A 26,607-nucleotide genomic window follows, 5' to 3' on the forward strand; every position below is an offset into this window, starting at 1 on the left:
ACTGTCACCCCAAACCCCTGTAAACCAAGACATCCCCACCCTAAATTTGGATATTACCCCTGTATGACCTAACAAGGAGAGTCCAGTCCATACTTTAGTACTCTGCTGACTGGGCCCTCTTCCTTACCAGCTCGTGCTTCTTGCGGCTGGCCTCGGCCTCCTTCTTGGACAGCTCAGCCATCTCCTCTTTGATGTCCCTCATCTGTCTCTGTATGCGTTTGTTCTGCTCCTTCTCCCTGTTCTCTCCATTAGCGCGGTGGTCTCTCTCCTCCGTCATCTTCTCCAGGTTCTCCTTCAGACGACCTGTCAGGCTCTGGAGACGAGGAGATGGAACTAAGTCAGAACCGCATAGAACACAGCTGAGACATCCAGCATAGGTGCCTGAGCAGTGAGCACATTTCACTTTGAGGTTTGTGGTGTGGTTAATGTAGTTGGAGAAGGGTCAAATTGAGGTCACAAAGAATTTCCAATTGAGCTCAGGTGTGCAGAAATCACAGCTGGCCAGAGAAAGATAGTATGGCTGTCGTAAAATATATTTCCCTCACAGCATTTGTTCAATGACCCAAAATGTGGCCTCACAGCTTGCCCTCTACCTCCCACATACAAGCCCCTCTCTCTTGCTCTCACACACTCATTCCCTCCCCCACCATCCCTCCCTCTCCCCCTCCATCTCTCCCTCCGTCCCACTTTCTCCCCCTCCCACTCACTCCCTCCTTCACTCCCTCCCTCCCTCTCCACCTCCCACCCTTCCCTCCCTCTTTCTTCCCCCACCCACCCTCCCTCTTCCCCTCCCTCCCTCCCTCCCTCTCCCCCTCCATCTCTCCCTCCCTCCCACTCTCTCCCTCTTTCTCCCCCTCACTCACTCCCTCCTTCACTCCCTCCCTCCCTACCTCCCTCCCTCCCTCTCCACCTCCCTCCCTCCCTCTTTCTTCCCCTCCCTCCCTCCCCCCCTCCCTCTCCCACCCTCTCCCTCTCCCGTCTCACCTCCAGGCGTTTGATCTGGGTCCTCTCGTACTCCAGCTTGGTCTCGAGCTCGCGGATCTTGGCCTCCTGCCTGCTGACCAGGGACTTCTCCACCATGGACTGCTCCTGGAACTCCAGCTGGCTCTGCAGGGACTGCAACTGGAGGGGGGAAACACACACACAGTGACATACTTAAGTACTGATTACACCACACTGAACACCTCCACTCTGCCCTATGCAACCCTCCCTCTACTTCTTCTATAAGCAGTACTAGGCCTGCATTCAACAGATATGTGTTTATGCCCAAAATAAATACATTCACCTCTTCCCTTCATCTGCATTGTGAATAGCATCCACCCTGGCTGAAATGTTGGGAATCTAGCCAGCATTTTTGTTGCCTCTAATGCTAGTATTATCTGATGTGAATAGCCAATAAGCCGAGGATAGGATAACCCCAGTAGCCTCTACAGACCTAAATAACGATCACAGATCCCACTGCACAGCTTTGTGGAGGGGAAGAAGATCAATGCTTTGCAAACTTGTTTCGTCTTAAGACTTTTCTCATATCTGATAAGAGGATGAAAAACATACACTAACTAAAAGTACCCAAAATGCACCAGGGCTCCTAATGAGGAGCTTTGCATCTGAGAGAAGGAGGATTTAGAGCTGGCCTTTCATGTCATTGAAGAACACAGTGTTCCTCTCATTGTGGATCTGTTAATCACTGCAGGGCTACAGGATTTAGATAGATACAATAGATAGATAGATAGCCATCTAACGCTGCCTTTGGTGGCAGCTCTTAAAACTACCTTACAGCAAGCAGAGTGAGCGGTAAGATCGGGCTCTAAGCAGACAGACAGAGCTCTGATCCTCTCCAGGTGAAGGTAACGGTGTAGGACAACCTCTATGATTGCGCTGAGGGCATGACATCCTCTGAGTGGCTGGTGAATGTGTGAGTAGATGGGGATGGTGGGGGCAGGCAAGGGGATTGGGCTCCCATGGCAGTGTCTAGTTACCTTGTCCTGGATCTCCTGCTTCTCCTTCATGGCTTCCTCCAGCTGGGCCTGCAGGTCACTGATCTGGGCCAGGTCTCTGGCAGACTGTCACATCACAAACACACAGAGATAGTTACAGTATTTGAAGAGTTTACTTCCAAAACACTATATCCACCAATTTTTTACATTTGTGTTTTTTCATCAGAAATGATTGGTTATGGGTACCTTCAGGTGTGTGTAAAATATTACTGTTGTCACATTTTTAATTCCTACATTTCAGATGTGTCTGAAATGTTTTGTTTATTTTTTGCAAAATGCTATATACACACACATCGTTTAGCTCAAATGGAATGTTCATATTTTTTACCATTTTATTTGTCATTTAGCAGACACTCTTATTCAGAGCGACTTACAGGAGCTTAATTGCTCAAGGGCACAAACAGATTTTTCACCTACTTGGCTCGGGGATTTGCCCAACGCTCTTAATCGCTAGCCTACTTGCTGCTCATATCCTGTATATTTTACTGTGATATGTGGTTGTTTCACCTAGCCATCTTAAGATGAATACCCTTACTGTAAGTCATTCTGAATAAGAGCAAAAATGTCAAATGTAAATGTTTTACATACAGATTTCATATTACTGTATTGAGTTATTTTTTTTTTAATGAAATATTGATGTCACGTATAATTTGTACATTTCTTTAAAAAAGTGTTATTTGTTACATTTGACTATGTAAAACCTAGCAGCACCACTTGTTTCTCTGACAGTGAGGCGGATATGTAGCATTTAGAAAAAAAACATGATTATTTGTCTCTCTGAAAAGATAACCATCAATTGATAGATTTTAAACATATACATGTCTGTCATTGAACAACCCAATGCCATGATTAGATAGTGAAAAAACACGCCAATCTCGTTCAGAATTTCATTAAACAATAAAAGCTATTACCAACATTTCTGAAAATGGATATAGTGTATAGCGTTTTGGAATGAAACTCTGGATATTCTTATGTGGGATGCTTCCATTTAACATAGGTATTTTAACTTAGGAGGTAGATTAATATCCAACAGTCAAGTATTCAGGACAATATATTATAATTCATGTAACCTCCTGTGTAACAGATTGCACATCTCTGAATGCAACATTTGGTTTGTTTATCTCTAGCTTCTCAAATGTTCCGCCTACACATAGGAAAATACATTAAGGGCTTTTTAAAGCATACGGATACTGGTGCCCAGTGCAGGTCTACAGACCAGAAACGGTGTAGCTGAGAGGGATGTACAGTATGTGTCATAGTTATAGTGCAGGTCTACAGACCAGAAACTGTGTAGCTGAGAGGGATGTACAGTATGTGTCATAGTTATAGTGCAGGTCTACAGACCAGAAACTGTGTAGCTGAGAGGGATGTACAGTATGTGTCATAGTTATAGTGCAGGTCTACAGACCAGAAGCTGTGTAGCTGAGAGGGATGTACAGTATGTGTCATAGTTATAGTGCAGGTCTACAGACCAGAAACTGTGTAGCTGAGAGGGATGTACAGTATGTGTCATAGTTATAGTGCAGGTCTACAGACCAGAAACTGTGTAGCAGAGAGGGATGTACAGTATGTGTCATAGTTATAGTGCAGGTCTACAGACCAGAAGCTGTGTAGCTGAGAGGGATGTACAGTATGTGTCATAGTTATAGTGCAGGTCTACAGACCAGAAGCTGTGTAGCTGAGAGGGATGTAGAGTATGTGTCATAGTTATAGTGCAGGTCTACAGACTAGAAGCTGTGTAGCTGAGAGGGATGTACAGTATGTGTCATAGTTATAGTGCAGGTCTACAGACCAGAAGCTGTGTAGCTGAGAGGGATGTACAGTATGTGTCATAGTTATAGTGCAGGTCTATAGACCAGAAGCTGTGTAGCTGAGAGGGATGTACAGTATGTGTCATAGTTATAGTGCAGGTCTATAGACCAGAAGCTGTGTAGCTGAGAGGGATGTACAGTATGTGTCATAGTTATAGTGCAGGTCTATAGACCAGAAGCTGTGTAGCTGAGAGGGATGTACAGTATGTGTCATAGTTATAGTGCAGGTCTATAGACCAGAAGCTGTGTAGCTGAGAGGGATGTACAGTATGTGTCATAGTTATAGTGCAGGTCTATAGACCAGAAGCTGTGTAGCTGAGAGGGATGTACAGTATGTGTCATAGTTATAGTGCAGGTCTACAGACCAGAAGCTGTGTAGCTGAGAGGGATGTACAGTATGTGTCATAGTTATAGTGCAGGTCTACAGACCAGAAGCTGTGTAGCTGAGAGGGATGTACAGTATGTGTCATAGTTATAGTGCAGGTCTACAGACCAGAAGCTGTGTAGCTGAGAGGGATGTACAGTATGTGTCATAGTTATAGTGCAGGTCTATAGACCAGAAGCTGTGTAGCTGAGAGGGATGTACAGTATGTGTCATAGTTATAGTGCAGGTCTATAGACCAGAAGCTGTTCAGGGGCAGGGTTTACCTGGGAGACGGCAGCCTTGTGTTTCTTCATCAGCTCGTTCATATCCTCCTGGTCCTCCTCCATACGAGACTGCAGGTCGTTCTTCTCCCTTTGCAGACGGGACACCTGCTCCTCAAGCTGAGAGAGAGGAAGAGGGGAAGAAAGAGAAAGACAAACGTTAACGGCTAAGCTGTTTTTCAACCAGAGCCAGTGAAAGTAATCAATGGTGAACAGCTGGCCAGTCATCTAATGGATATCTACCCGTGGCCTGACCCTGATGGTGGATTAGTGCGATTTACTATAATCACACCTGATTGGGTCATTTAGGCCTGCAGACAGACCTTTGTGGCCAATGCACCATGTATTAGCTTGGAACTAGTGTCCTAAGGCAGATCATCATATCTACTCTGGAGGGAAAGACACCCAGCCTCTTAGTATGCCATCCCAAACTGGAGACATTTAAAATACCTTTCATAGCCATAAACACACCAATTAGCAGCTCTACAGGGTCACTCTCTGTCCTCTCTCTGTCCCCAGAGGACCACAAGTGTCACTCTCTTCCCGCAATTTCCTCTAAAACACAGAAAGCACTCTCATGGGAAGCGATTATGGAACGCATTAATGAGGACAAAAAAAATATCAACAATGCTAATTAATCCATTAGCACATAATCGAGAAATGGGCCATTTCCAGAAAAAAAAAATGTCAATGATGATGGGGGATTTGTGTATATTCGTGGCAGTGTTTTAACACACACTAAAAGAGTCGACCCTGTGTGAAAGGGAGAGTAAAAGAAACGACAGGCTCTCCTACTGTTTTTAATGACACTGTTTGGTTTGTTGTGTAGTAAAAAATGTGGTAAATAAAGCTGTAATTACACAAATACGGAATTGTTTCCTTAACAAAAAGATGTCGATTGTGTATCACTACAATAAACAAGGTCATCAAGCAAGCAGTCTCATTAGAATAGACCAATCTGCATTTCTGTTCAATTAAATGAAAATTGCACGGACAGAAATTGTTTATGTCACATCTACACGGAGTATAAAAAAACATTAAGAACACCTGCTCTTCCATGACATACACTGACCAGGAGAATCCAGGTGAAAGCTATGATCCCTTATTGACGTCACTTGTTAAATCCACTTCAATCAGTGTAGATAAGTTCCCAAACTGGGGTACGCGCAATGCTGTCGGGGGTACGCCAAATAAAAATGTGGCCCACATTTTATTTTTAAACAGTACATTTATATTTCCAGCTATACATTTGGGTGAGGTTTTTTTCCTCGCCTGAGTAGCCCAATTTCACTGCCAAAAATAAAATTGAACCAACTAGTGTTCAGCGAAATAAAAACACAATGTCAAATACAGGTAGCCTAGTCAAATAATTAACATCCAATCATATTAAACGTCACTCTCTTGTGGGAAATCTTCACTCTTGCGCAGAAATTTTGAAACGAAACATGACATTTAGAGAAATAAGCCACTTGAGTTTTTTGAGCGAGAATAAAGATGACTTCAAGTATTAAGACACGTATAAAAGCAACAGATACTATTAATAAGAAGGGGATAGAAGCATCTTATATGGTGAGCTAAAGAGTGGCTAGGACAGTCAAGCCCCATACTATTGTGGAGGACTTAATTATTCCTGCTGCCGCGGACATGGCTGGGACTATGCTGGGGGAAAATGCCCAAAAACTTTACAGACAATGCCTTCATCAAACAACACTGTTTCACGACACATCAGAGACATGGCAGGAGATGTTTTGAAACAATTACTGCTTCGCATACAAGCCAGTGAATTATTGGCGTTACAGCTGGATGTGTCAACAGACATGGAGGGCCTGGTACAGCTCCTGCTATATGTCCATGATGTTTATGCAAACCACTGGAAACCAGGACAACATGAGAGGATATTTTTAAAGTACTGGACAGCTTTGTGACATCAAATGGACTTTGGTGGTCAAGATGTGTTGGTATCTGTACTGATGGCACAAAAGCCATGACAGGGAGACATAGTGGAATGGTAAAGTGCATGCAAGCAGTTGCTCCTGACGCCACATGGGTACACTGCAGCATCCTCCGAGAGGCTCTTGCTGCCAAGGGAATGCCTGACAGCTTGAAAGACGTTTTGGACACCACAGTGAAAATTATTAACTTTGCTAAAGCAAGGCCCCTGAACTCTTGTGTATTTCCTGCACAAAGTAATGATATGGGCAGCGACTATGTAACGCTTTTACAACATACAGAGGTGCGCTGGTTATCAAGGGGCAAAGTATAGACATGTTTTTCTTAATTGAGCGACAAGCTTAAAGTTTTCTTTACTGACCATAATTTTCACTTGTCTGACCGCTTGCATGATGATGAATTTCTCACACGACTGGCCTATCTGGGTGACGTTTTTTCTCACCTGAATAATGTTAATCTCGTATTATAGGGACTCTCCATAACTATATTCAATGTGTGGGACAAAATTGAGGCCATGGTTAAGAAGTTGGAGCTCTTCTCTGTCTGCATTAACAAGGACAACACACAGGTCTTTCCATCATTGTATGATTTTTTTTTTGTGCAAATGAACTCAGACTTAAGGACAATATAGCGAAGCACCTGAGTGAGCTGGGTGCGCAATTACACAGAAACTTTCCCGAAAAACAGACGACACAAACAACTGGATTCGTTATCCCTTCATGCCCTGCCTCCAGTCCATTTATCGATATCTGAACAAGAGAGCCTCATCGAAATTGCAACAAGCGGTTCTGTGAAAATTGAAATTAATCAGAAGCCACTGACAGATTTCTGGATTGGGCTGCGCTCAGAGTTTCTTGCCTTGGCAAATCGCACTGTTAAGACACTGATGCCCTTTGCAACCACGTAGCTATGTGAGAGTGGATTCTCGGCCCTCACTAGCATGAAAACTATATACAGGCACAGACTGTGTGGGAAATGATTTAAGACTCTCTCCATTACAACCCAACATTGCAGAGTTATGTGCATCCTTTCAAGCACACCCTTCTCATTAACCTGTGGTGAGTTATTCACCATTTTTTATGAACAAATAAGGTATTATATGTAAGATGGCCAAATAAAGACCAAATTATCGATTATTATTATAATTTTTGTCCTGGTCCTGTAACAGCTCTTTGTCACTTCCCGGCCGGGTTGTGACAAAAACTCACACTCATTCTTATGTTTAATAAATGTATTGTATAGTGTGTGTGGCAGGCTTACAATGATGGCAAAAAACAACATTTGAGAGTGCGCTGACCCAGGTGCTAGAGGGGGTACGCAGCTGGAGGTTGAATGTTTGAAGTGGTACGGGACTATAAAAAGTTTGGGAACCACTGGTATAGATGAAGGGGAGGAGACAGGTTAAAGAAGGATGTTTAAGCTTCGAGACAACTGAGACACACACAAAAGTACAGACAGATGCATACGCACACATTGTGATATTGAACATTTTGTGTTGTGGATATGTGGTGGTGTAGGGATGTTATATGATGTACTGTTATCTTTAGCTCATTCAGTACAAACATAGTTCACTGTTTTATCTGTTGTTTTATATGCAATGTGGGTGCATTGGTGTGTTTGGACCCCAGGAAGAGTAGCTGCTGCCTTGGCAGGAACTAATGGGGATCCATAATAAATACAAATACGTGGAGTGTGAATATGTGTGCCATTCAGAGGGTGAATGGGCAAGATAAATGGTTTAAGTGCCTTTGAACGGGTTATAGTAGTAGGTGCCAGGCGCACCGGTTTATGTAAAACTGCAACGCTGCTGGGTTTTTCATGCTCAACAGTTTTCCGTGTGTATCAAGTATGGTCCACCACCCAAAGGACATCCAGACAACTTGACACAACTGTGGGAAGAATTGGAGTCAACATTGGCCAGCATCCCTGTGGAACACTTTTGACACCTTGTAGAGTCCATGCCCCGACTAATTGAGGCTGTTCTGAGGGCAAAATGGGGGGTGCAACTCAATATTAGGAAGGTGTTCCTAATGTTTAGTATACTCAGCCATTTTATCTAGGTAAAATATACACTAGCTTGACTGATTTAACTAGGCTGTAAGCCCTTTTAAAAGGAAATTGAAATACAGCACACTGATGTGGACGTACTCCGTACTCTGTGTGCAGTTCACACTAGGCAGCTATAATGGTAGGGAATCCTCTCATATTGAGACAGGACAGCTGAGGGAGCTCTCACTCACCGACATCTTGACTTTGACCACGTCCTCCATCTGGATGTGCAGGTCCTCGATCTCTATCTCCATGCCCTTACGAGACTTCACCGCCGCCGCACATGTGAACTCTGACTCCTCCAGCTGTGAATGGATATATAACAGGAGGAGGAAGAGGAGGTGGAAGAAGAGAGGGGGAGAGAGGATTAGAAGGTCAAGGTCAGGGAAACTAAGAAATCTTCAGAAATCACAAAATGTAACACCCTGTCCTTGATTGGAAGAGCAAGTGCAATACATTTTGACAGGACTATGTGTAGTAAAAGAGCTGTCAGAATGTCACTGAAGCACCTGATTGACCTGATGTTAATAAGATGGACCATGTAGTGTCGTGTACCTGGTTTTTGAGCTGGGCGGTCTCTCTCTTGCTGGGGGCGTTGTTCTTCATGTGATCCAGCATGATCTGGGCGTCAGCCAGCAGCACTTTGGTGCGTTTCAGGTCCTTCCTCAGCCTCTTCTCTGTCTCCACGTCCCTGCAGCCCACCTAGAAGTGAACAGTCAAACAGTCTCTGGGTCATTCCACCAATTCGGTGCCTTTTGAGAAGTGTAACAGGGTCACATATTTTTTAAACATTCTGTCATAAAAAGTACATGTTCAACTTCATAAAAAAATCTCAATAAACAAATTACTATAGAAGTGCCAAATAAAGTGACATATTTGACTGACAGGGTTGACTGTAACAGAGTTGACGATTTCATCTTAAATGAGCCATAAATCCCCTCGTGACAGGGGGAATGGAAGCTTGTTTTGTGCAACAGGGAGAGGCAATTGAATGCAAGCGTCACAAACAAAATGAAATAGCTAAAACATGTTTACTTGTCTATCTATGGGTGACAGGGTTGACCTTTTATGTTCGACCCGCTCTGTTTTGCACCACAAAATACCAGAAAATGACCAAAAACAGTAGAACCAGCTCATCTGTATTTACACTTTGATTTGACTATTAGATGTTCAAATGTTTCTTTTGATTTTATTTTTGTTAAAAGGAATAATTTCACCATATTAAAATGAGAGTTCAATTCACATAACAGGGTTGACCTTAAAATTAGGGACAGACGTAAATGAATCACTAATCACATGAAATAAATTATAATCTTCAGAAATGAATGTCATAGCAACAAAATCACTAGGGCTTTACAATGACGGTGAAGCTTGGAGAAATGTTTAGATTAAGTGGGTTGATATCTTCCTAGAAGTGACACAGGGTTGACAGAGGGTCATGTCAAAATGCTGAATTTTGACACATTAAAAATCTGTTTTATTGAATTATCCATGTGGTCTATATTAAAGGGCACTTTAATATAACAGGCTTAAAATATCAAAGGGAAGAAAATGTCCCTCTTCTTAGAACGACTCCACTATTTGTGACACAGATCGCGCTGCAAGTCCTGCCTCTCCCATCTCTTCATTGGTTTATAGAAGCAGATACCCACGTGCCATCTCCTCATTGGTTACACCCACGTGGGTGACTGAAAGACGAACGAGGTCAGTGGCGGTAATGCACCTAATTTATAAAAGTGGCCAATTGCAATATAAAGTTAAGAGAAGAAAAAGCCTGGAAGGAGGAGAGATGACTAGAAACGATTCAGTTGACCGTTTTATGTGTGGATTAATTTGCGGAGTAGAGGACCTTGTGCATTTCAGGTAAAGTAACAACTCAATGTTTATATCCCAGGACAAATTAGCTAGCAACAGCAAGCTAGCTAAATAGGACAAATTAGCTAGCAAGTGCAAGCTAGCTAGCTAAATTGCCATAAATGTTTAATGCTTTTTGACCTGTCCCCAAATTAATATAATTGGTTCAGAGTTTGTTTTGATATTTTAACCTGCGTGTCGTGATCGCGTTTGGTGTGGGGGGACAAAATACATTTATGCACGATGACGCATGCGCGCATCCGGTTTGGGTTCCGTGTTAGCCCTTGGCAACGCAGACGCTCGTTGGCACGCGCGAGCAGTGTGGGTGCAATAATTGAATAATATACATTTCTAAATGTATTTTGCAACGCTCTGTAGTCAGCCTGTCAGAGTGATTTATTTCTTTTTTATTTAACTAGGAAAGTCAGTTAAGAACAAATTCTTATTTACAATGACGGGGTGATGAGCACCCAGTTGTGTTCACACGCATGCACACACACACATCAGTAACAGTGTGATGGAGTACCTGATCCTGGGCAGACAGCAGTTTGGTCTCCAGCTCTCTCCTCTCACGCAGGACTTTCTGCTTGTCATCATACTCCTCCTCCAGCTGTACCTCCATCTGCTTCAGCTGTAGAATGGACAGACAGACAGCGACAGACAGGATGAAGATCAGTAGACTAAGTAGACTTTGTCTCTGTGGATGGTTTGTCCTCTGACAAATCAACTGTAAATTTCAGTGTTCCTCAAGGCTCCATTTTAGGACCACTGTTGTTTTCACTACATATTTTACCTCTTGGTGATGTCATTCGGAAACATAATGTTAACTTTTACTGCTATGCGGACGACACACAACTGTACATTTCGATGAAACATGGTGAAGCCCCAAAATTGCCCTCCCTGGAAGCCTGTGTTTCAGACATAAGGAAGTGGATGGTGGCAAATGTTCTACTTTTAAACTCAGACAAAACAGAGATGCTAGTTCTAGGTCCCAAGAAACAAAGAGATCTTCTATTGAATCTGACAATTAATCTTGATGGTTGTACAGTCTTCTCAAATAAAACTGTGAAGGACCTCGGCGTTACTCTGGACCCTGATCTCTCTTTTGACGAACATATCAAGACTGTTTCAAGGACAGCTTTTTTCCCCATCTACGTAACATTGCAAAAATCAGAAACTTTCTGTCCAAAAATTATGCAGAACAATTAATCCATGCTTTTGTCACTTCTAGGTTAGAGTACTGCAATGCTCTACTTTCCGGCTACCCGGATAAAGCACTAAATAAACCTCAGTTAGTGCTAAACACAGCTGCTAGAATTTTGACTAGAACCCCAAAAATGTATCATATTACTCCAGTGCTAGCCTCTCTACACTGGCTTCCTGTTAAGGCAAGGGCCGATTTCAAGGTTTTACCACCAACCTACAAAGCATTACATGGGCTTGCTCCTACCCATCTTTCCGATTTGGTCCTGCTGTACATACCTACACGTACGTTACAGTCACAAGACGCATTCCTCCTTATTGTCCCTATAATTTCTAAGCAAACAGCTGGAGGCAGGACTTTCTCCTATAGAGCTCCATTTTTATGGAATGGTCTGCTTATCCATGTGAGAGACGCAGACTTGGTCTCAACCTTCAAGTCTTTATTGAAGACTCATCTCTTCAGTAGGTCCTATGATTGAGTGTAGTCTGGCCCAGGAGTGTGAAGGTGAACGGAAAGGCACTGAAGCAACGAACCGCTCTTGTTGTCTCTGCCTGGCCCGGTTCCCCTCTCTCCACTGGGATTCTCTGCCTCTAACCCTATTACAGGGGCTGAGTCACTGGCTTACTGGTGCTCTTCCATGCCATCCCTAGGAGGGGTGCGTCACTTGAGTGGGTTGAGTCACTGACGTGGTCTTCCTGTTTGGGTTGGCGCCCCTCCTTGGGTTGTGCCGTGGGGGAGATCTTCGTGGGCTATACTTGGCCTTGTCTCAGGATGGTAAGTTGGTGTTTGAAGATATCCCTCTAGTGGTGTGGGGGCTGTGCTTTGGCAAAGTGGGTGGGGTTATATCCTGCCTGTTTGGCCCTGTCCGGGGGTATAGTCGGACAGGGCCACAGTGTCTCCCGACCCCTCCTGTCTCAGCCACCATTATTTAAGATGAAATAGTTTGTGTTGGGGGGCTAGGGTCAGTCTGTTTTATCTGGAGTATGTCTCCAGTCTATCCGGTGTCCTGTGTGAATTTTAAGTATGCTCTCTCTAATTCTCTCTCCCTCTCAGAAGACCTGAGCCCTAGGACCATGCCTCAGGACTACCTGGCCTGATGACTCCTTGCTCTCCCCAGTCCACCTGGTCGTGCTGCTGCTCCAGTTTTAACTGTTCTGCCTGTGGCTATGGAACCCTGACCAGTTCACCGGACCTGTCCCAGACCTGCTGTTTTCAACTCTCTAGAGACAGCAGGAGCGGTAGAGATACTCTGAATGATCGGCTATGAAAAGCCAACTGACATTTACTCCTGAGGTGCTGACCTGTTGCACCCTCTACAACCACTGTGATTATTATTATTTGACCCTGCTGGTCATCTATGAACATCTTGGCCATGTTCTGTTATAATCTCCACCCGGCACACTCATAGCCTGGTTTCTCTCTAGGTTTCTTCCTAGGTTCTGGCCTTTCTAGGGAGTTTTTCCTAGCCACCGAGCTTCTACACCGGCATTGCTTGCTATTTGGGGTTTTAGGCTGGGTTTCTGTATAGCACTTTGTGACATCGGCTGATGTAAAAAGGGCTTTACAAATACATTTGATTGATTGATTGATTTATTGATTGATTGATAACATTAACTACACAGTCATTGGGACAGGCTGACAGATGACCATCACTGCAGTGTCAGTATCATCTATCACGCCACATGTCGTCCCCATAGGGCTAAAGGTTGAGGGCCAGATCAATGTCATACTCTATGCGGCACTATATGCCTGACTGTCAATGTGAAATTACTGTGGGTAAAAATGTATTAAAATTATACAAGTACGTAATCAAAACATTCCAAATGACAACAAATCACATCAACAGTCATTTCCAGATATGGTTGCCATGACTTGTTGCTATTGGGGAAATTAAGGCAGTCAAGATAGGAATTCAGAGTGCAGCGTAATTTGCCACGATTGCCTACACATTATTGTGTGTGTTAGTTAAAGTGCCTGTCAAAGCTGTTGTATACTTGACATGGGTCGGCATGTTGTTTTCTAAAGTAGGGAGGTTATGCATAGCTGATAAAAATCACAAATAGGACTGCTGTGGAAAATACAGTCGTGTGTTGAGTGTGAGCAGGCCTCCATACCTTCTTACTGCAGGACTGCCTGATCTCCTCCACCTCCTCATCCTTGCTCTCGATGTCTTTGGAGTGGGTCTGCCGCAGACTCACCATCTCCATCTCCAGACGCAGCTTGGCCTGAAGGACACACACAAATAGACTGTTATAGACCAGCAACTCCTATAAGGGCTCTGTATTGTTCCCCTCTTCACCTCCTCCCCTCCTCCTCTACCTGCTCCAGCATCTGGATGGTCCCGGCCTGCTCGTCCAACTCCTCTTCCTGGTCTTTGACCTTGGCCTCCAGGTCACGGAGGGTCTTCTTGGTCTTGGACAGTGACGCCTCGTCCTTGGACTCCTGGGAGGACAGGTCCTGTAGCTCTGCATCCAGCTGCTCCACCTTCAGCTGGACGGCACACAGCTCCATGTCTTTGTCCTGCAGGCAAGCAGGCAGGCAGGGGGCAGTAAAGAGACTGGGATACTCAGAGGACTCCTGGACCAGGCCAGAAGACATACAGAGGACATGGAGAACATGGTCTTCCCAGGGGCAACGATAACATTATGATCTATCATCCATGTCCAGCTGGTACCTGCAGCTGCTGGCGCAGACTGAACAGCTCCCCAGTCATCATGTCTCTCTCCCGGCCCAGCTTCTCTCTCAGGTTCTTCTCCCTCAGCACCTCGTCCTGGGCCTGGCTCTGCTCCAAGTCAAACCTGCAACACACAACACTCATGTTACACTACTGACAGGACGTCATACATCCTCAAGACCTCTCCTAAGATCAAATATTTAACCAGGGCCATTTGTTGAGTTAAATCATTTACAACTGAATTCATTGCAATAAAAAACTATTTCACTTCCTCTCATTCCACTGAGGACTATTGCTAGTAGTATAGCCTCCATTTTAACCTCATTATCAGCACTCACCTTTAAATGTTAATAGTGGGCTGTTAATTTACAATAACATTCTCATCATGAGGATAATGTTCTATTCAATTGTCTGGGCCAGCTATACCTAGGAGTGTTCAACTGAATTGTGAAGTGTTCTGAACTGTCAGGTCTCTTAATTCTCTTTTTCTTCTCTAAGAGGAGCCGTCCTCGGCTTTGCACAGCTGAAAATGATTACTCCCACAGAGCATCTTCAATTAGCCCCAGGGGAGAGATCACATTCTGTCACAGCACAAACCTCTCAAGTTCTAAAAGTCTGACTCATTCCCTTGGCTAATGCAATTCCACAGATTACAGCCAGTCTCTATTCTCTGTTCAAATGAAGAAATGTGTAGTAGTATCCTAGGTAGGTCAGCTAGTGAGAGTGAGGACACAAGATGGCTTACCTCTTTGGATGGTAAGCCATCTTGTGCAATATGTGACCAAACGAAGGTTACTTATATCTATAGTCAGTGTTAAATAACCAGAGCTGGTGAATGAAGGCTTTACCACTGTGTATTAGTGCGTGTGCCTGCGAGTGTGCCTGCGTGTACATACTTCCTCTGTTTCTTCTCCAGGTCGTGGTTGCGGCTCTGCTGGCCCTCCAGGTGCAGCTTGGTGTCCTGCAGCTCAGCCGTCAATCTGCTACACTTCTTCTTCAGCTGCTGCACAGAGCGCTGCACCTCATCACTGTCCGCCTGCAAGTCAGTCAGCTACACACACACCCACACAGTATGAGTACTCTACTATCATACAGTATGAGATATCACTACAGTACACCAGGGGACAATATGGAATTAAGCATTAGTGTAAGACCAGGGCTGTACCCTTCTCTCCAGGTGTCTTTTACTCTGCTGCTCAGTCTCCAGCTTGTCTTCAAACTCCTGCTGAAGTCTCTTCTTGGTGAACTCCGTCTCCCGGATGGCTCGGTCGTACTTCAGCCGCCACTCTCCTCCTGTGAGACAGACCAAGGACAGTACATATGGCCAGGGAGTGACGGAGACAGACTATGGGACATTTGGAGTGACCAATCTTTTAATGCTAGATTGGCTGACTGAACGAAGATGGAGGCTCAATGTGACTGAGCCAGTGGATGCTGCTGAGGATCATTAGGTTAGAGAAGATTTTCTGTGTCTCACATTCAAGCGTTGCCAACAACAGACATGGAAACTTCTACCAAACTTTTCATCATAACTTGATAATACAAAGAAAAACCTTCAAGAAACTCAAGGGAACAAAGCATCCCTCAAGATATCGTCTCTACTGAGGGAAGATGACATTGAAAGTTCATCAACTACAAGGAGATTTGTTTAAAAATGGACTTGACACCATTGAAAAAAGGGTTTATGGTGGAAGGGCAGAACCTAACAGCATAGCTACAGTTGTAAATGTCCATAAATTAGTATTATTATTATTATTAATATCATTCACTTCATTCACTCCTGTACTGTTGGGAGCTCGAAGAATACGAATTTTACTGTACCCTGCGATTACATCTGCGACCCTGTGCATGTGACTAATAAACTAATCTAAATCGATCTAATCTAGAGCTTTAACTTGGCCCAGAGCTGTGGCTGTCAGAGACTATCTACACCAAAGCAGCAGAGACTAGAGGCGGGTCCAGGTTCATTTCTCAGACTTATCGTTTGAGAGGCTGTCCATTCCCCCTTCACACAGGAACACTGGGGATTTTCATTACGAACAGACATTTGCATATATATAGTATAATGACAGCTTCCAGGGGCCACCGGCTCTGATCCACAAGATTATTTTCTCATTTATCTGAAACCTCCCCACTCTGGCTTTATGGAGGCCGGGTATTCGAGCTCCTTGACTCACGGGCACAGAGAGACTCAAGGACAATACACTCACAGCATGACACCTCACTCAATGCAGAAGATCAGAGGAGAGAGAGGACTAAGGCCTGACAATGGGCATCTTAATTCCATACCTGTAAATCCATAGAAGATAGGTTAATTCATGGGCCAGTTATATTATAATGCAACTTTTGACCCAATTTCCTACTGTATGGAGTCTCAAATATTGTACTAAGGATGAGTCACACAATACCCTCATATTACCAGTTTGGAACTATTAAAGATGCACTATGCAGAAATCGCCCCAGGTTGCAAAAATACTAATAGTTTGCCTAATTTCAGTTTATTTGACAAAACAAGCAAGTATAGCGTAGAGATTCATTGTACCATCTAAACCGCTGTGAAATATAGTTTCCATAACCACAAATATTGTACGAAACTTAAGGAAAAGCATAGAAATTATGCACATAGAACAGATCTACCGCTTCTTAGACTTGCTTTCAATGAGAATGATAGATCTATAACGCGCATTTCTAGTGAATTTGGTCGGGTCGCCCAAAAAGTTACATATTGCAGCTTTACATACCATTGGCCCCTTTCTAAGCTGTGTCTGTTAGCCTCTGAAAAACAAAGGTGATCATAATGCAACCCACTCTTTCCGATGTCATTTGTGAGTATCCTCTTATACCAGTAGTCTTATACCAGTAGACAGTGCTATGGAGCGGGTTGAGAGCTTCAAGTTCTTTGGCGTCCACGTCACTAAGGACTTAACATGGTCCACACACACCCACACAGTAGTGAAGAGGGCAAGACAGCGCCTCTTCCCCCTCAGGAGGCTGAAAAGATTTGGCATGGGTCCTCAAAAAGTTCTACAGCTGCACCATCGAGAGGATCTTGACTGGCTGCATCATCGCTTGGTATGATAATGCACTGCCCTCGACCGCAAAGTGCTACAGAGAGCGGTGCAGACAGCCCAGTACATCACTGGGGCCGAACTCCCTGCCATCCAGGACCTCTATATCAGGCGGTGTCTGAGTTCACTCTGTTATCGTCCTGCTAACGGTACCGGAGCATCGGCACGAAGACCAACAGGCTCGGAGACAGCTTCTACCCCCAAGCCATAAGACTGTTAAATAGCCATAAGACTGCTAAATAGTTAATTAAATGGTTACACCTCTTATCATTATCTATCCTGATGCCTAGTCACTTTACCCTGCCTTCATGTACATATATACCTTAAGTACCTCATACCGCTGCACATTGATCTGGCACTGGTATTCCCTGTATATACAGTAGCTCCATTCTCGTGTATTTTATTCCTCGTGTTATGCAAGCATTTCATGAGTATCAAGCCCCTTTTTTCCCAATTTTCACCTAAAATGACATACCCAAATCTAACTGCCTGTAGCTCAGTTCCTGAAGCATTCATGTGCATATTCTTGATACCATTTGAAAGGAAACACTTTAAAGTTTGTGGAAATGTGAAATTAATGTAGGATAATATAACACATTAGATCTGGTATAAGATAACACAAAGAAAAAAAACATGCATTTTTTTGTATTTGTTTTTGTACCATCATCTTTGAAATGCAAGAGAAAGGCCATAATGTATTATTCCAGCCCAGGTGCAATTTAGATTTTGGTCACTGGATGGCAACAGTGTATGTGCAAAGTGTTAGACTGATCCAATGAACCATTGAATTTCTGTAAAAAAAATTTAATCGAGACTGCCCAAATGTGCCTAATTGGTTTATTAATACATTTTCAAGTTCATAACTGTTCACTCTCCTCAAACAATAACATGACATTCTTTCACTGTAATAGCTACTGTAAATTGGACAGTGCAGTTAGATTAACAATAATGTAAGTTTTCTGCCAATATCACATATGTCTATGTCCTGGGAAATGTTCTTGTTACTTACAACCTCATGCTAATCACATTAGCCTACGTTAGCTCAACCGTCTCGCGGGGGACCCACCAATCCTGTAGAGGTTTTAAAGTCTACACCCGTTGTATTCTTCACGTGACAAATACAATTTCATTCGATTTTTTATATTTATAATGCCTTTCCTTCACTCAGCCATTATGACAACAGAATAGTGACCAGGCATTCAGTGGGTTTGTGTGGATAAGAGACTTTAGGCAGCAGAAGAACTCACCTGCATCATCATCGTCATCGTCCATGTCCCCGTTGAGCTCTGCCGTTCTGATGAGACGAGCCTCCATCACCTCCATCTCCATACACTCCATCTGCTTCTTCATCAAGTCAAACTTAGCCTGAGGTAGACAGAGGTAGACAGAAAATTCAATATTCCCCCTACTAAATGTTACGTTCGTGCTCCATCTTCCCTGTCCTATTACTTAGGCTCACAACAGTAGTGTAAGTACAGACACTCAGGAGTGAGTGAGTCTGTCTGTACCTGTAGGTCCTTCATGTCTTTCTCCAGTCTCAGTCTCTCAGACGTCTCGGTCTCCAGCAGCTGGGAGGCCGACTCTCCAGTGTTCCTCTCATCCGCAAGCTCCGCTGACAACTCTGTGATCTGGAGGAACACACACACAGTATTTAATGTGCATGCCCCATGGCATGGCCTATCTTCGGTCACAGTGCACTACAAACACACCATCAAAAGGCTATCTATGAAGTCCGAGAGTCATATCCTCAGCCTACTTTTCTTATCACAGACGGAGTCAAACATTGAACAAAGGCGGACTGTTTGAGTTGATAACCTGACACAGCTTCTGGTGAATGAAGACAGTATGACTGAGTTACTTTATAGTACTTCTGCAGCAAACGCTGTCTCCCAGAATGCAGTGCATAGAAGAAAGGCCCCAGGAGACTCACCCTGCTCTCCAGTCGATCACTGTTCAGTCTCAGTTCGTTCCTCTCTTTCTCAGTCTTCTCCAGCTTGCCCTTCAGATGCTGGATCTCCTCCTGGAAGAGAACATACAGTACAAGGACAATTATAAGAACGGGAAAGAGACAGTAGAAAATAGCTACAGCAGAGGTAGCCATGTTGGAATCCTGTGCAACACTATGGAGATATTCACCACTCCCACCTGACATCACATAGCAACTCTGGAGATTTGACTCATGGTCGTGGGTGTGCAATCACACATTTCCAAGTATGCAAACCCTTACTTTAGTCATGTGGAGCAGATTTGCAGTGGGTGAGGTTGGATGGCTAAACAGGCTAACAGTCAGAAAGAGAGACAGAGATACTCACATCTTTTCCTCGAATCTGTTCCTCTGTGAGCTGCACCTCGATAAGCGGCCGTACGGTGGTGAACAGCTTCCACCAGGGCCAGCCCTTCACTCCCTTGTTCTTCTTGATGTTCTTCTGGATGCAGCGGATGGCCAGGTCGTGGGTCTGCTCAGCACACAGAGAAACACAGCCCACAGAGAAAGAGAGTGGGTGCGACGGTACTGGACTGTACTGTATGGGGCTGAGAGTGTGTGAATGCAGAGGAGAGGGTGGAAGCATAGTGCAGTACAGTGCAGAGGAGGTACAGTGCAGCAGAGCTAGCTTTGCTACAGAAATAGAGTATGGAGAGCCACTCAACGCACTAACTACAGAGAATGAATATCTCATCAGATTAGTATTATCAGCCTAAACTTCACTGTGATTTACTCTTTACTATTGAATAACGTGCCGTTTTTGATCTTGAGAAACCCTAGCCCTAGTCTCCATGTTATTGACATACAGGATGGCTGGACATGTACACATCCAATAATCATGTGTTGCAGCATCGACTAACCAGCCAGGCCTCATCAGTCAGCCTTCTCTGGAGGGTTGCTGCAGACCGTTTTCCAAGGCTGAAAGCCCTTTTGATGAATTAAATCAAACATCAATACATCTTGGAAGCCTATTCCAAGTGTTACACGATTTCCATGCAGCTTGTGCATGAGCATCTGTAGTGGCGGCAGATTATGGCAAAACCCAATTAGACAACACAATATTGCCAGCGTCAAGTAGATTCCGCCCCGAAGTCAGCCTCTATGGCCAATTAGGATTTGTTACGCCATGAAAGCCGTAACACAGTGGCACATTCAGCAAATCTCAGACAGACATATTCAACAGGACTCATTTGTGATGTTTAGACCTTAATGAATGAGGCAAACAGAAGATAAATAAACAAAGGGCTATTCATATTGAGAGGGTGTCTGACTGTATGTCAGTCTGTTGAGAGGATGTGAATCGTGGGCCAAGATTCTGACAATCTACACTCTTAGAAAAAACTGTGTTATCCAGGGGACAGCCAAAGAACCCTTTTGGAACCCTTTTTTGTAAGAGTGTAGGGCTAGATGTCATTTCCTGGGTAATAGCTTTGGTTCGGTGTCTCTCTCCCCTACCTGTGCGTGAATGTGTGTTGTCTGCATGCATGTGTGCGTGTGCTGTGTTTGTGAAGACTGAGCTCTACTTGACGATGTAGGAGAAGCACCCGCCCACACCACCTGCTTCCACTCAGCACCGCACTCCCCGACTTAAAACAAGCGCTTAATTAGGAAGCCCATCGGCTGCTCTGTTCAATTCCCCCCGGCTCCCAGAGGTATACATGAGGAAAGAAAACACAGCGGAACACTGGGCTGTGTTTCAAAAGAAAACATCCTGTCTTCCATATGCCCCCTCCACTACTGTACGAGAGAGAGAGAGAGAGGAGAGAGACACAGGCACACTTTCAAAAGGGAAATTGTTGCTTCTCGAAAGGGAGATATATATTCCTGATGAAGTCATGCTGGGACGACTTCAAAAAGCTCTGGAAACCATGATGAATCAATCAAAAGTTACAGGACATTCTATGACACAGCCAGCCGCTTATCAAGCACCATGGGCTTTTAGTATGTTTGCCGCTGCCATAGAACTTATTCCTAACACTCTCAGGGTGTATTTCCATCTAGCCATGGCACATCTGTTGAAAACGGATACATCATACAGTGACATTATAGAAGCCTAATCAAATTTCATGAACGGGGAAGACCGAGTGAGAGCCCTAGTGGGTTTCATTATACAATCATTATTATAAGACAGGCCTCTGGATAGAGACACACTCCGTTAATCTTCCTGCTAGAGAGGGAGGGAGGAAAGAGGGAGGAGGGAACTCGATTCGCACAGTAATATACCACTTCACCGCACTCCTCCAATTACAATTTTCTATTTCTTGGGCTGGTGCATTTGGAATAACTACTTTTTTACCTCCTGCATATATTTGTGAAATTTTAGATATTTTCAGGGCAGACAGAGAAACGCACATGGCCTGGTCTATCATCATTATTATACTGACTAAACCAGACAGACTCAAGAGGTTTGCAATGAAAAACTCATTGTTTTATAGTTAATCTACGGCGGCTAAGGTTCTGTGGTTTTTATCTGGTTAGGAGTGGTTGTTTCATATCAGTGTATGGAAACGGTTATTTCTGTTCCAGTAGAAAAATAGAAGTCTAAAGAGTTATTTGAGTAAATCTTGGTTTGGTGGTTCATTGTTCGCTGGAAATAATATCCGGTTTTTGACCTGATTGAACATTATATTAACATCAGTCATCAAGTCATGACTTCATATGTGTATGACTTTATACGATGTTACAGACAAACATATTATCTAAAAAGTTAATATAATGTTAAATCAAGTCAAAGACCTGATATTATTTCCAGCGAACAATGAACCACCAAACCAAGAATTACACAAACAGACTTAGACTTCTATTTTTCTACTGGAACAGAAACAACCGTTTCCATACACTGATATGATACAACCACTCCTAACCAGATAAAAACCACAGAACCATAGCCGTCACCCATAATTGAGTACTACATCTTACCTCACAAAAAACTGAACTTTAGTTCAGAGGCAAAGATTTTACAATAAAAAAATCAATTGAATCTTATCTTTCTATTAAAGATAAATGTACGGGAAGAAACAGAGGAGAAAGCATTCCGAAAAAAAATAGGCGGCCCGAATAATGGATTTAGTAATGGTACAGTTAGCCTTCCCACAGTTCCTCAGTGGTGATTTCCTGCCCTTTCCAGTGGATTATAAAGCGCTCCTCACCCTCAGTCTCTGAACGATGCCCTTTGAACTTAATAAGAGAAAACCTTGGCCTTTCCCGGGTTCCTATTTCCACCACATGCCCATTACTCAAAAGCTGCTTATTTTGTCATGATGGCAAAAAGAGAAGCACAAATCTTTAATAGAAGCAGAGATAAAAAAAAATGTCTAAAAGCTAAAAACTTCAGATTTTGCTCAACTAGCTAAAAAACGAATCCCATAGGCCACCTTGGGAAGATACTGCAGCGTATGTCCGTTTCTCAGAAAGCTTAAAGCCACATGGATGCTTCCTGGAAACAAAGAGAGTGCAAAGACATGGCTGAAATGGAGATAGTGTACAGCATGTGTGGAGGTGAAGGAAAATTCCAGCCAGTGAGTGTAGTGATGTCCTGTGGGTGGTGGTGAACCAGCCAGTGAGTGTAGTGATGTCCTGTGGGTGGTGGTGAACCAGCCAGTGAGTGTAGTGATGTCCTGTGGGTGGTGGTGAACCAGCCAGTGAGTGTAGTGATGTCCTGTGGGTGGTGGTGAACCAGCCAGTGAGTGTAGTGATGTCCTGTGGGTGGTGGTGAACCAGCCAGTGAGTGTAGTGATGTCCTGTGGGTGGTGGTGAACCAGCCAGTGAGTGTAGTGATGTCCTGTGGGTGGTGGTGAACCAGCCAGTGAGTGTAGTGATGTCCTGTGGGTGGTGGTGTACCAGCCAGTGAGTGTAGTGATGTCCTGTGGGTGGTGGTGAACCAGCCAGTGAGTGTAGTGATGTCCTGTGGGTGGTGGTGTACCAACCAGTGAGTGCAGTGATGTCCTGTGGGTGGTGGTGTACCAGGCAATGAGTGTAGTGATGTCCTGTGGGTGGTGGTGAACCAGCAAGTGAGTGTAGTGATGTCCTGTGGGTGGTGGTGAACCAGCCAGTGAGTGTAGTGATGTCCTGTGGGTGGTGGTGAACCAGCCAGTGAGTGTAGTGATGTCCTGTGGGTGGTTGTGTACCAGCCAGTGAGTGTAGTGATGTCCTGTGGGTGGTTGTGTACCAGCCAGTGAGTGTAGTGATGTCCTGTGGGTGGTGGTGAACCAGCCAGTGAGTGTAGTGATGTCCTGTGGGTGGTGGTGAACCAGCCAGTGAGTGTAGTGATGTCCTGTGGGTGGTGGTGTACCAGCCAGTGAGTGTAGTGATGTCCTGTGGGTGGTGGTGTACCAGCCAGTGAGTGTAGTGATGTCCTGTGGGTGGTGGTGAACCAGCCAGTGAGTTTAGTGATGTCCTGTGGGTGGTGGTGTACCAGCCAGTGAGTGTAGTGATGTCCTGTGGGTGGTGGTGAACCAGCCAGTGAGTGTAGTGATGTCCTGTGGGTGGTGGTGAACCAGCCAGTGAGTTTAGTGATGTCCTGTGGGTGGTGGTGAACCAGCCAGTGAGTTTAGTGATGTCCTGTGGGTGGTGGTGTACCAGCCAGTGAGTGTAGTGATGTCCTGTGGGTGGTGGTGAACCAGCCAGTGAGTGTAGTGATGTCCTGTGGGTGGTGGTGAACCAGCCAGTGAGTTTAGTGATGTCCTGTGGGTGGTGGTGAACCAGCCAGTGAGTGTAGTGATGTCCTGTGCGTGGTGTACCAGCCAGTGAGTGTAGTGATGTCCTGTGGGTGGTGGTGAACCAGCCAGTGAGTGTAGTGATGTCCTGTGGGTGGTGGTGAACCAGCCAGTGAGTGTAGTGATGTCCTGTGGGTGGTGGTGAACCAGCCAGTGAGTGTAGTGATGTCCTGTGGGTGGTGGTGAACCAGCCAGTGAGTGTAGTGATGTCCTGTGGGTGGTGGTGAACCAGCCAGTGAGTGTAGTGATGTCCTGTGGGTGGTGGTGTACCAGCCAGTGAGTGTAGTGATGTCCTGTGGGTGGTGGTGTACCAGGCAATGAGTGTAGTGATGTCCTGTGGGTGGTGGTGAACCAGGCAGTGAGTGTAGTGATGTCCTGTGGGTGGTGGTGAACCAGCAAGTGAGTGTAGTGATGTCCTGTGGGTGGTGGTGAACCAACCAGTGAGTGTAGTGATGTCCTGTGGGTGGTTGTGTACCAGCCAGTGAGTGTAGTGATGTCCTGTGGGTGGTGGTGAACCAGCCAGTGAGTGTAGTGATGTCCTGTGGGTGGTGGTGTACCAGGCAGTGAGTGTAGTGATGTCCTGTGGGTGGTGGTGAACCAGCCAGTGAGTGTAGTGATGTCCTGTGGGTGGTGAACCAGCCAGTGAGTGTAGTGATGTCCTGTGGGTGGTGGTGTACCAGCCAGTGAGTGTAGTGATGTCCTGTGGGTGGTGGTGAACCAGCCAGTGAGTGTAGTGATGTCCTGTGGGTGGTGTACCAGCCAGTGAGTGTAGTGATGTCCTGTGGGTGGTGGTGTACCAGCCAGTGAGTGTAGTGATGTCCTGTGGGTGGTGGTGAACCAGCCAGTGAGTGTAGTGATGTCCTGTGGGTGGTGGTGAACCAGCCAGTGAGTGTAGTGATGTCCTGTGGGTGGTGGTGAACCAGCCAGTGAGTGTAGTGATGTCCTGTGGGTGGTGGTGTACCAGGCAGTGAGTGTAGTGATGTCCTGTGGGTGGTGGTAAACCAGCCAGTGAGTGTAGTGATGTCCTGTGGGTGGTGGTGAACCAGCCAGTGAGTGTAGTGATGTCCTGTGGGTGGTGGTGAACCAGCCAGTGAGTGTAGTGATGTCCTGTGGGTGGTGGTGAACCAGCCAGTGGGTGTAGTGATGTCCTGTGGGTGGTGAACCAGCCAGTGAACTCAGTTGAAGGCAGCCTGCTCACTCAGAGCGTAATCACACAGTGAAGGAGAGGAGTGCTGGTTTCCATACATCAACTGCAAAAATGCTATCAGCGCCAGAGAGACGGCCCCATATCATGTGGAGAGAGATTAATGGAGGGACAAGGAGAGATAGAACTGAGGAGAAGGAGATGCTGGCACGTATAATAGGGCTGCTTTTAAAAAGAGCTGATCAATAAGAGTGTGTTTAAGGGGGACATGCCACCCCCCTGTCCCTGGTGCAGATAGTGACAGGGTGAATCAGGTGGGATGGGGAGGGGTTAGGCCAATAGATTTACTAAGTCCTGTTGTGATTAGTTTGAGATTTACAGCAGAGCTAGCTGTAGTCCTATGGCAGAGCAATCAACCTTTAAAATGTGACCTGGAACAGCCTCCTTCACTCCAGACTCCGAGGCAACCACATCTCTCTATTATAGATCACATGAAAGTTTTATTCTCTGTCTCTAAATCAATAGTAAAATATTGTTCTGTAGAGTTTACTGTAGAGCTTGCCGTAGTCTAAAAAAAGACTTCAGGAACAGGGGGAATATACAGTAGGAAGACTGAACTGTTCTCTACAAAAAAATGATCAATGTAAATCCTGGAAAATAAATCCTGGATTTCAAACTATAAAACAGATTCTGATCATATTGGACAGTCCCAGTCATAGCCTTGACATACACAGTACATCTTTGTCTCCTTCCCTGCTGCTATCTTTAAATCCTGCCTTTCTTCTCTGACAGCTAGCTGGATGACGTGAAGCCGTGGTGGAGTCATGCCTACCTTCCTCTTCTTGAAGGCCTGTCTGGCCAGGTATCCACTGCAGGCTGCTTGGAACAGGGTGATGTTGTGTCTGGTCTGCTCATCCCGCTGCTCCTCCAGTTTAGCCAAGGTCCCTGCTCTGAAGAACAACTGGGGACGAAAGTACACACCTTTTAGTTCAGCATCAAACAAAATAGATATAGTCACGTTTGTTCAAGTCTGGAGCTGATTTAAATCAAACAAAATGGTCACATAATTGACTTGAAATTGACTTCAAGAAAGTATAGCTTTTTAGCACCTATTACACAAATAAATTACATTAACAAGAAAACGGTAGATCCATCCACTGTAGTCTAAAGACAACGGCCCTTTAATCCGAGAAGATTGGGTAGTAAAGTAATTGAGCGTGTTTGAGTGGTAAGGTGAAAGCAACCGACTGTAGACGAAAGTCGAGGAGGGAAGTTGGGGAGGTATATCTGTGACAGCCGAAAGTCGGAAACTAAAGTTGTTTATGAAAGTTTGTATTGATAATGTTGAAATATACATGTCTCCAACCCCCATACCACACACACTCACAAACTGAAATCAAGTGTGTGTAGGCTACATTGTACAATCAATCAGTGAGAGAGCCTCAAATATCACATTCATTTGTATCACTCCACTGTATACATGAATCGCGCAAAAGCTCCTGCTTCAGTCAT

The 26,607-nt window shown here is 44.7% G+C and overlaps 1 protein-coding gene across 11 annotated transcripts in view; it reads right to left on the reverse strand.

The window, feature by feature from the left end:
- The window catches only part of LOC106603279 (unconventional myosin-XVIIIa), a 114,196-nt gene that overhangs the window by 13,179 nt on the left and 74,410 nt on the right, over nucleotides 1–26,607 (reverse strand). For all 11 annotated transcript variants that reach the window (XM_014196733.2, XM_014196729.2, XM_014196727.2 and 8 more), the window contains 17 exons: nucleotides 25,928–26,056; nucleotides 19,565–19,708; nucleotides 19,183–19,272; nucleotides 18,761–18,880; nucleotides 18,500–18,617; nucleotides 15,350–15,477; nucleotides 15,081–15,235; nucleotides 14,185–14,308; nucleotides 13,830–14,030; nucleotides 13,625–13,735; nucleotides 10,833–10,937; nucleotides 9,008–9,154; nucleotides 8,644–8,757; nucleotides 4,457–4,573; nucleotides 1,980–2,063; nucleotides 985–1,122; nucleotides 128–313 (listed from right to left, as the gene is read on the reverse strand). In XM_014196733.2, the coding sequence (XP_014052208.1) occupies nucleotides 128–313; nucleotides 985–1,122; nucleotides 1,980–2,063; nucleotides 4,457–4,573; nucleotides 8,644–8,757; nucleotides 9,008–9,154; nucleotides 10,833–10,937; nucleotides 13,625–13,735; nucleotides 13,830–14,030; nucleotides 14,185–14,308; nucleotides 15,081–15,235; nucleotides 15,350–15,477; nucleotides 18,500–18,617; nucleotides 18,761–18,880; nucleotides 19,183–19,272; nucleotides 19,565–19,708; nucleotides 25,928–26,056 (2,211 nt within the window). The remainder of the gene's footprint in view (nucleotides 1–127; nucleotides 314–984; nucleotides 1,123–1,979; nucleotides 2,064–4,456; nucleotides 4,574–8,643; nucleotides 8,758–9,007; nucleotides 9,155–10,832; nucleotides 10,938–13,624; nucleotides 13,736–13,829; nucleotides 14,031–14,184; nucleotides 14,309–15,080; nucleotides 15,236–15,349; nucleotides 15,478–18,499; nucleotides 18,618–18,760; nucleotides 18,881–19,182; nucleotides 19,273–19,564; nucleotides 19,709–25,927; nucleotides 26,057–26,607) is intronic.

Source organism: Salmo salar, chromosome ssa04 (genome assembly GCF_905237065.1).
Source record: "Salmo salar chromosome ssa04, Ssal_v3.1, whole genome shotgun sequence".
NCBI lineage: Eukaryota > Metazoa > Chordata > Actinopteri > Salmoniformes > Salmonidae > Salmo > Salmo salar.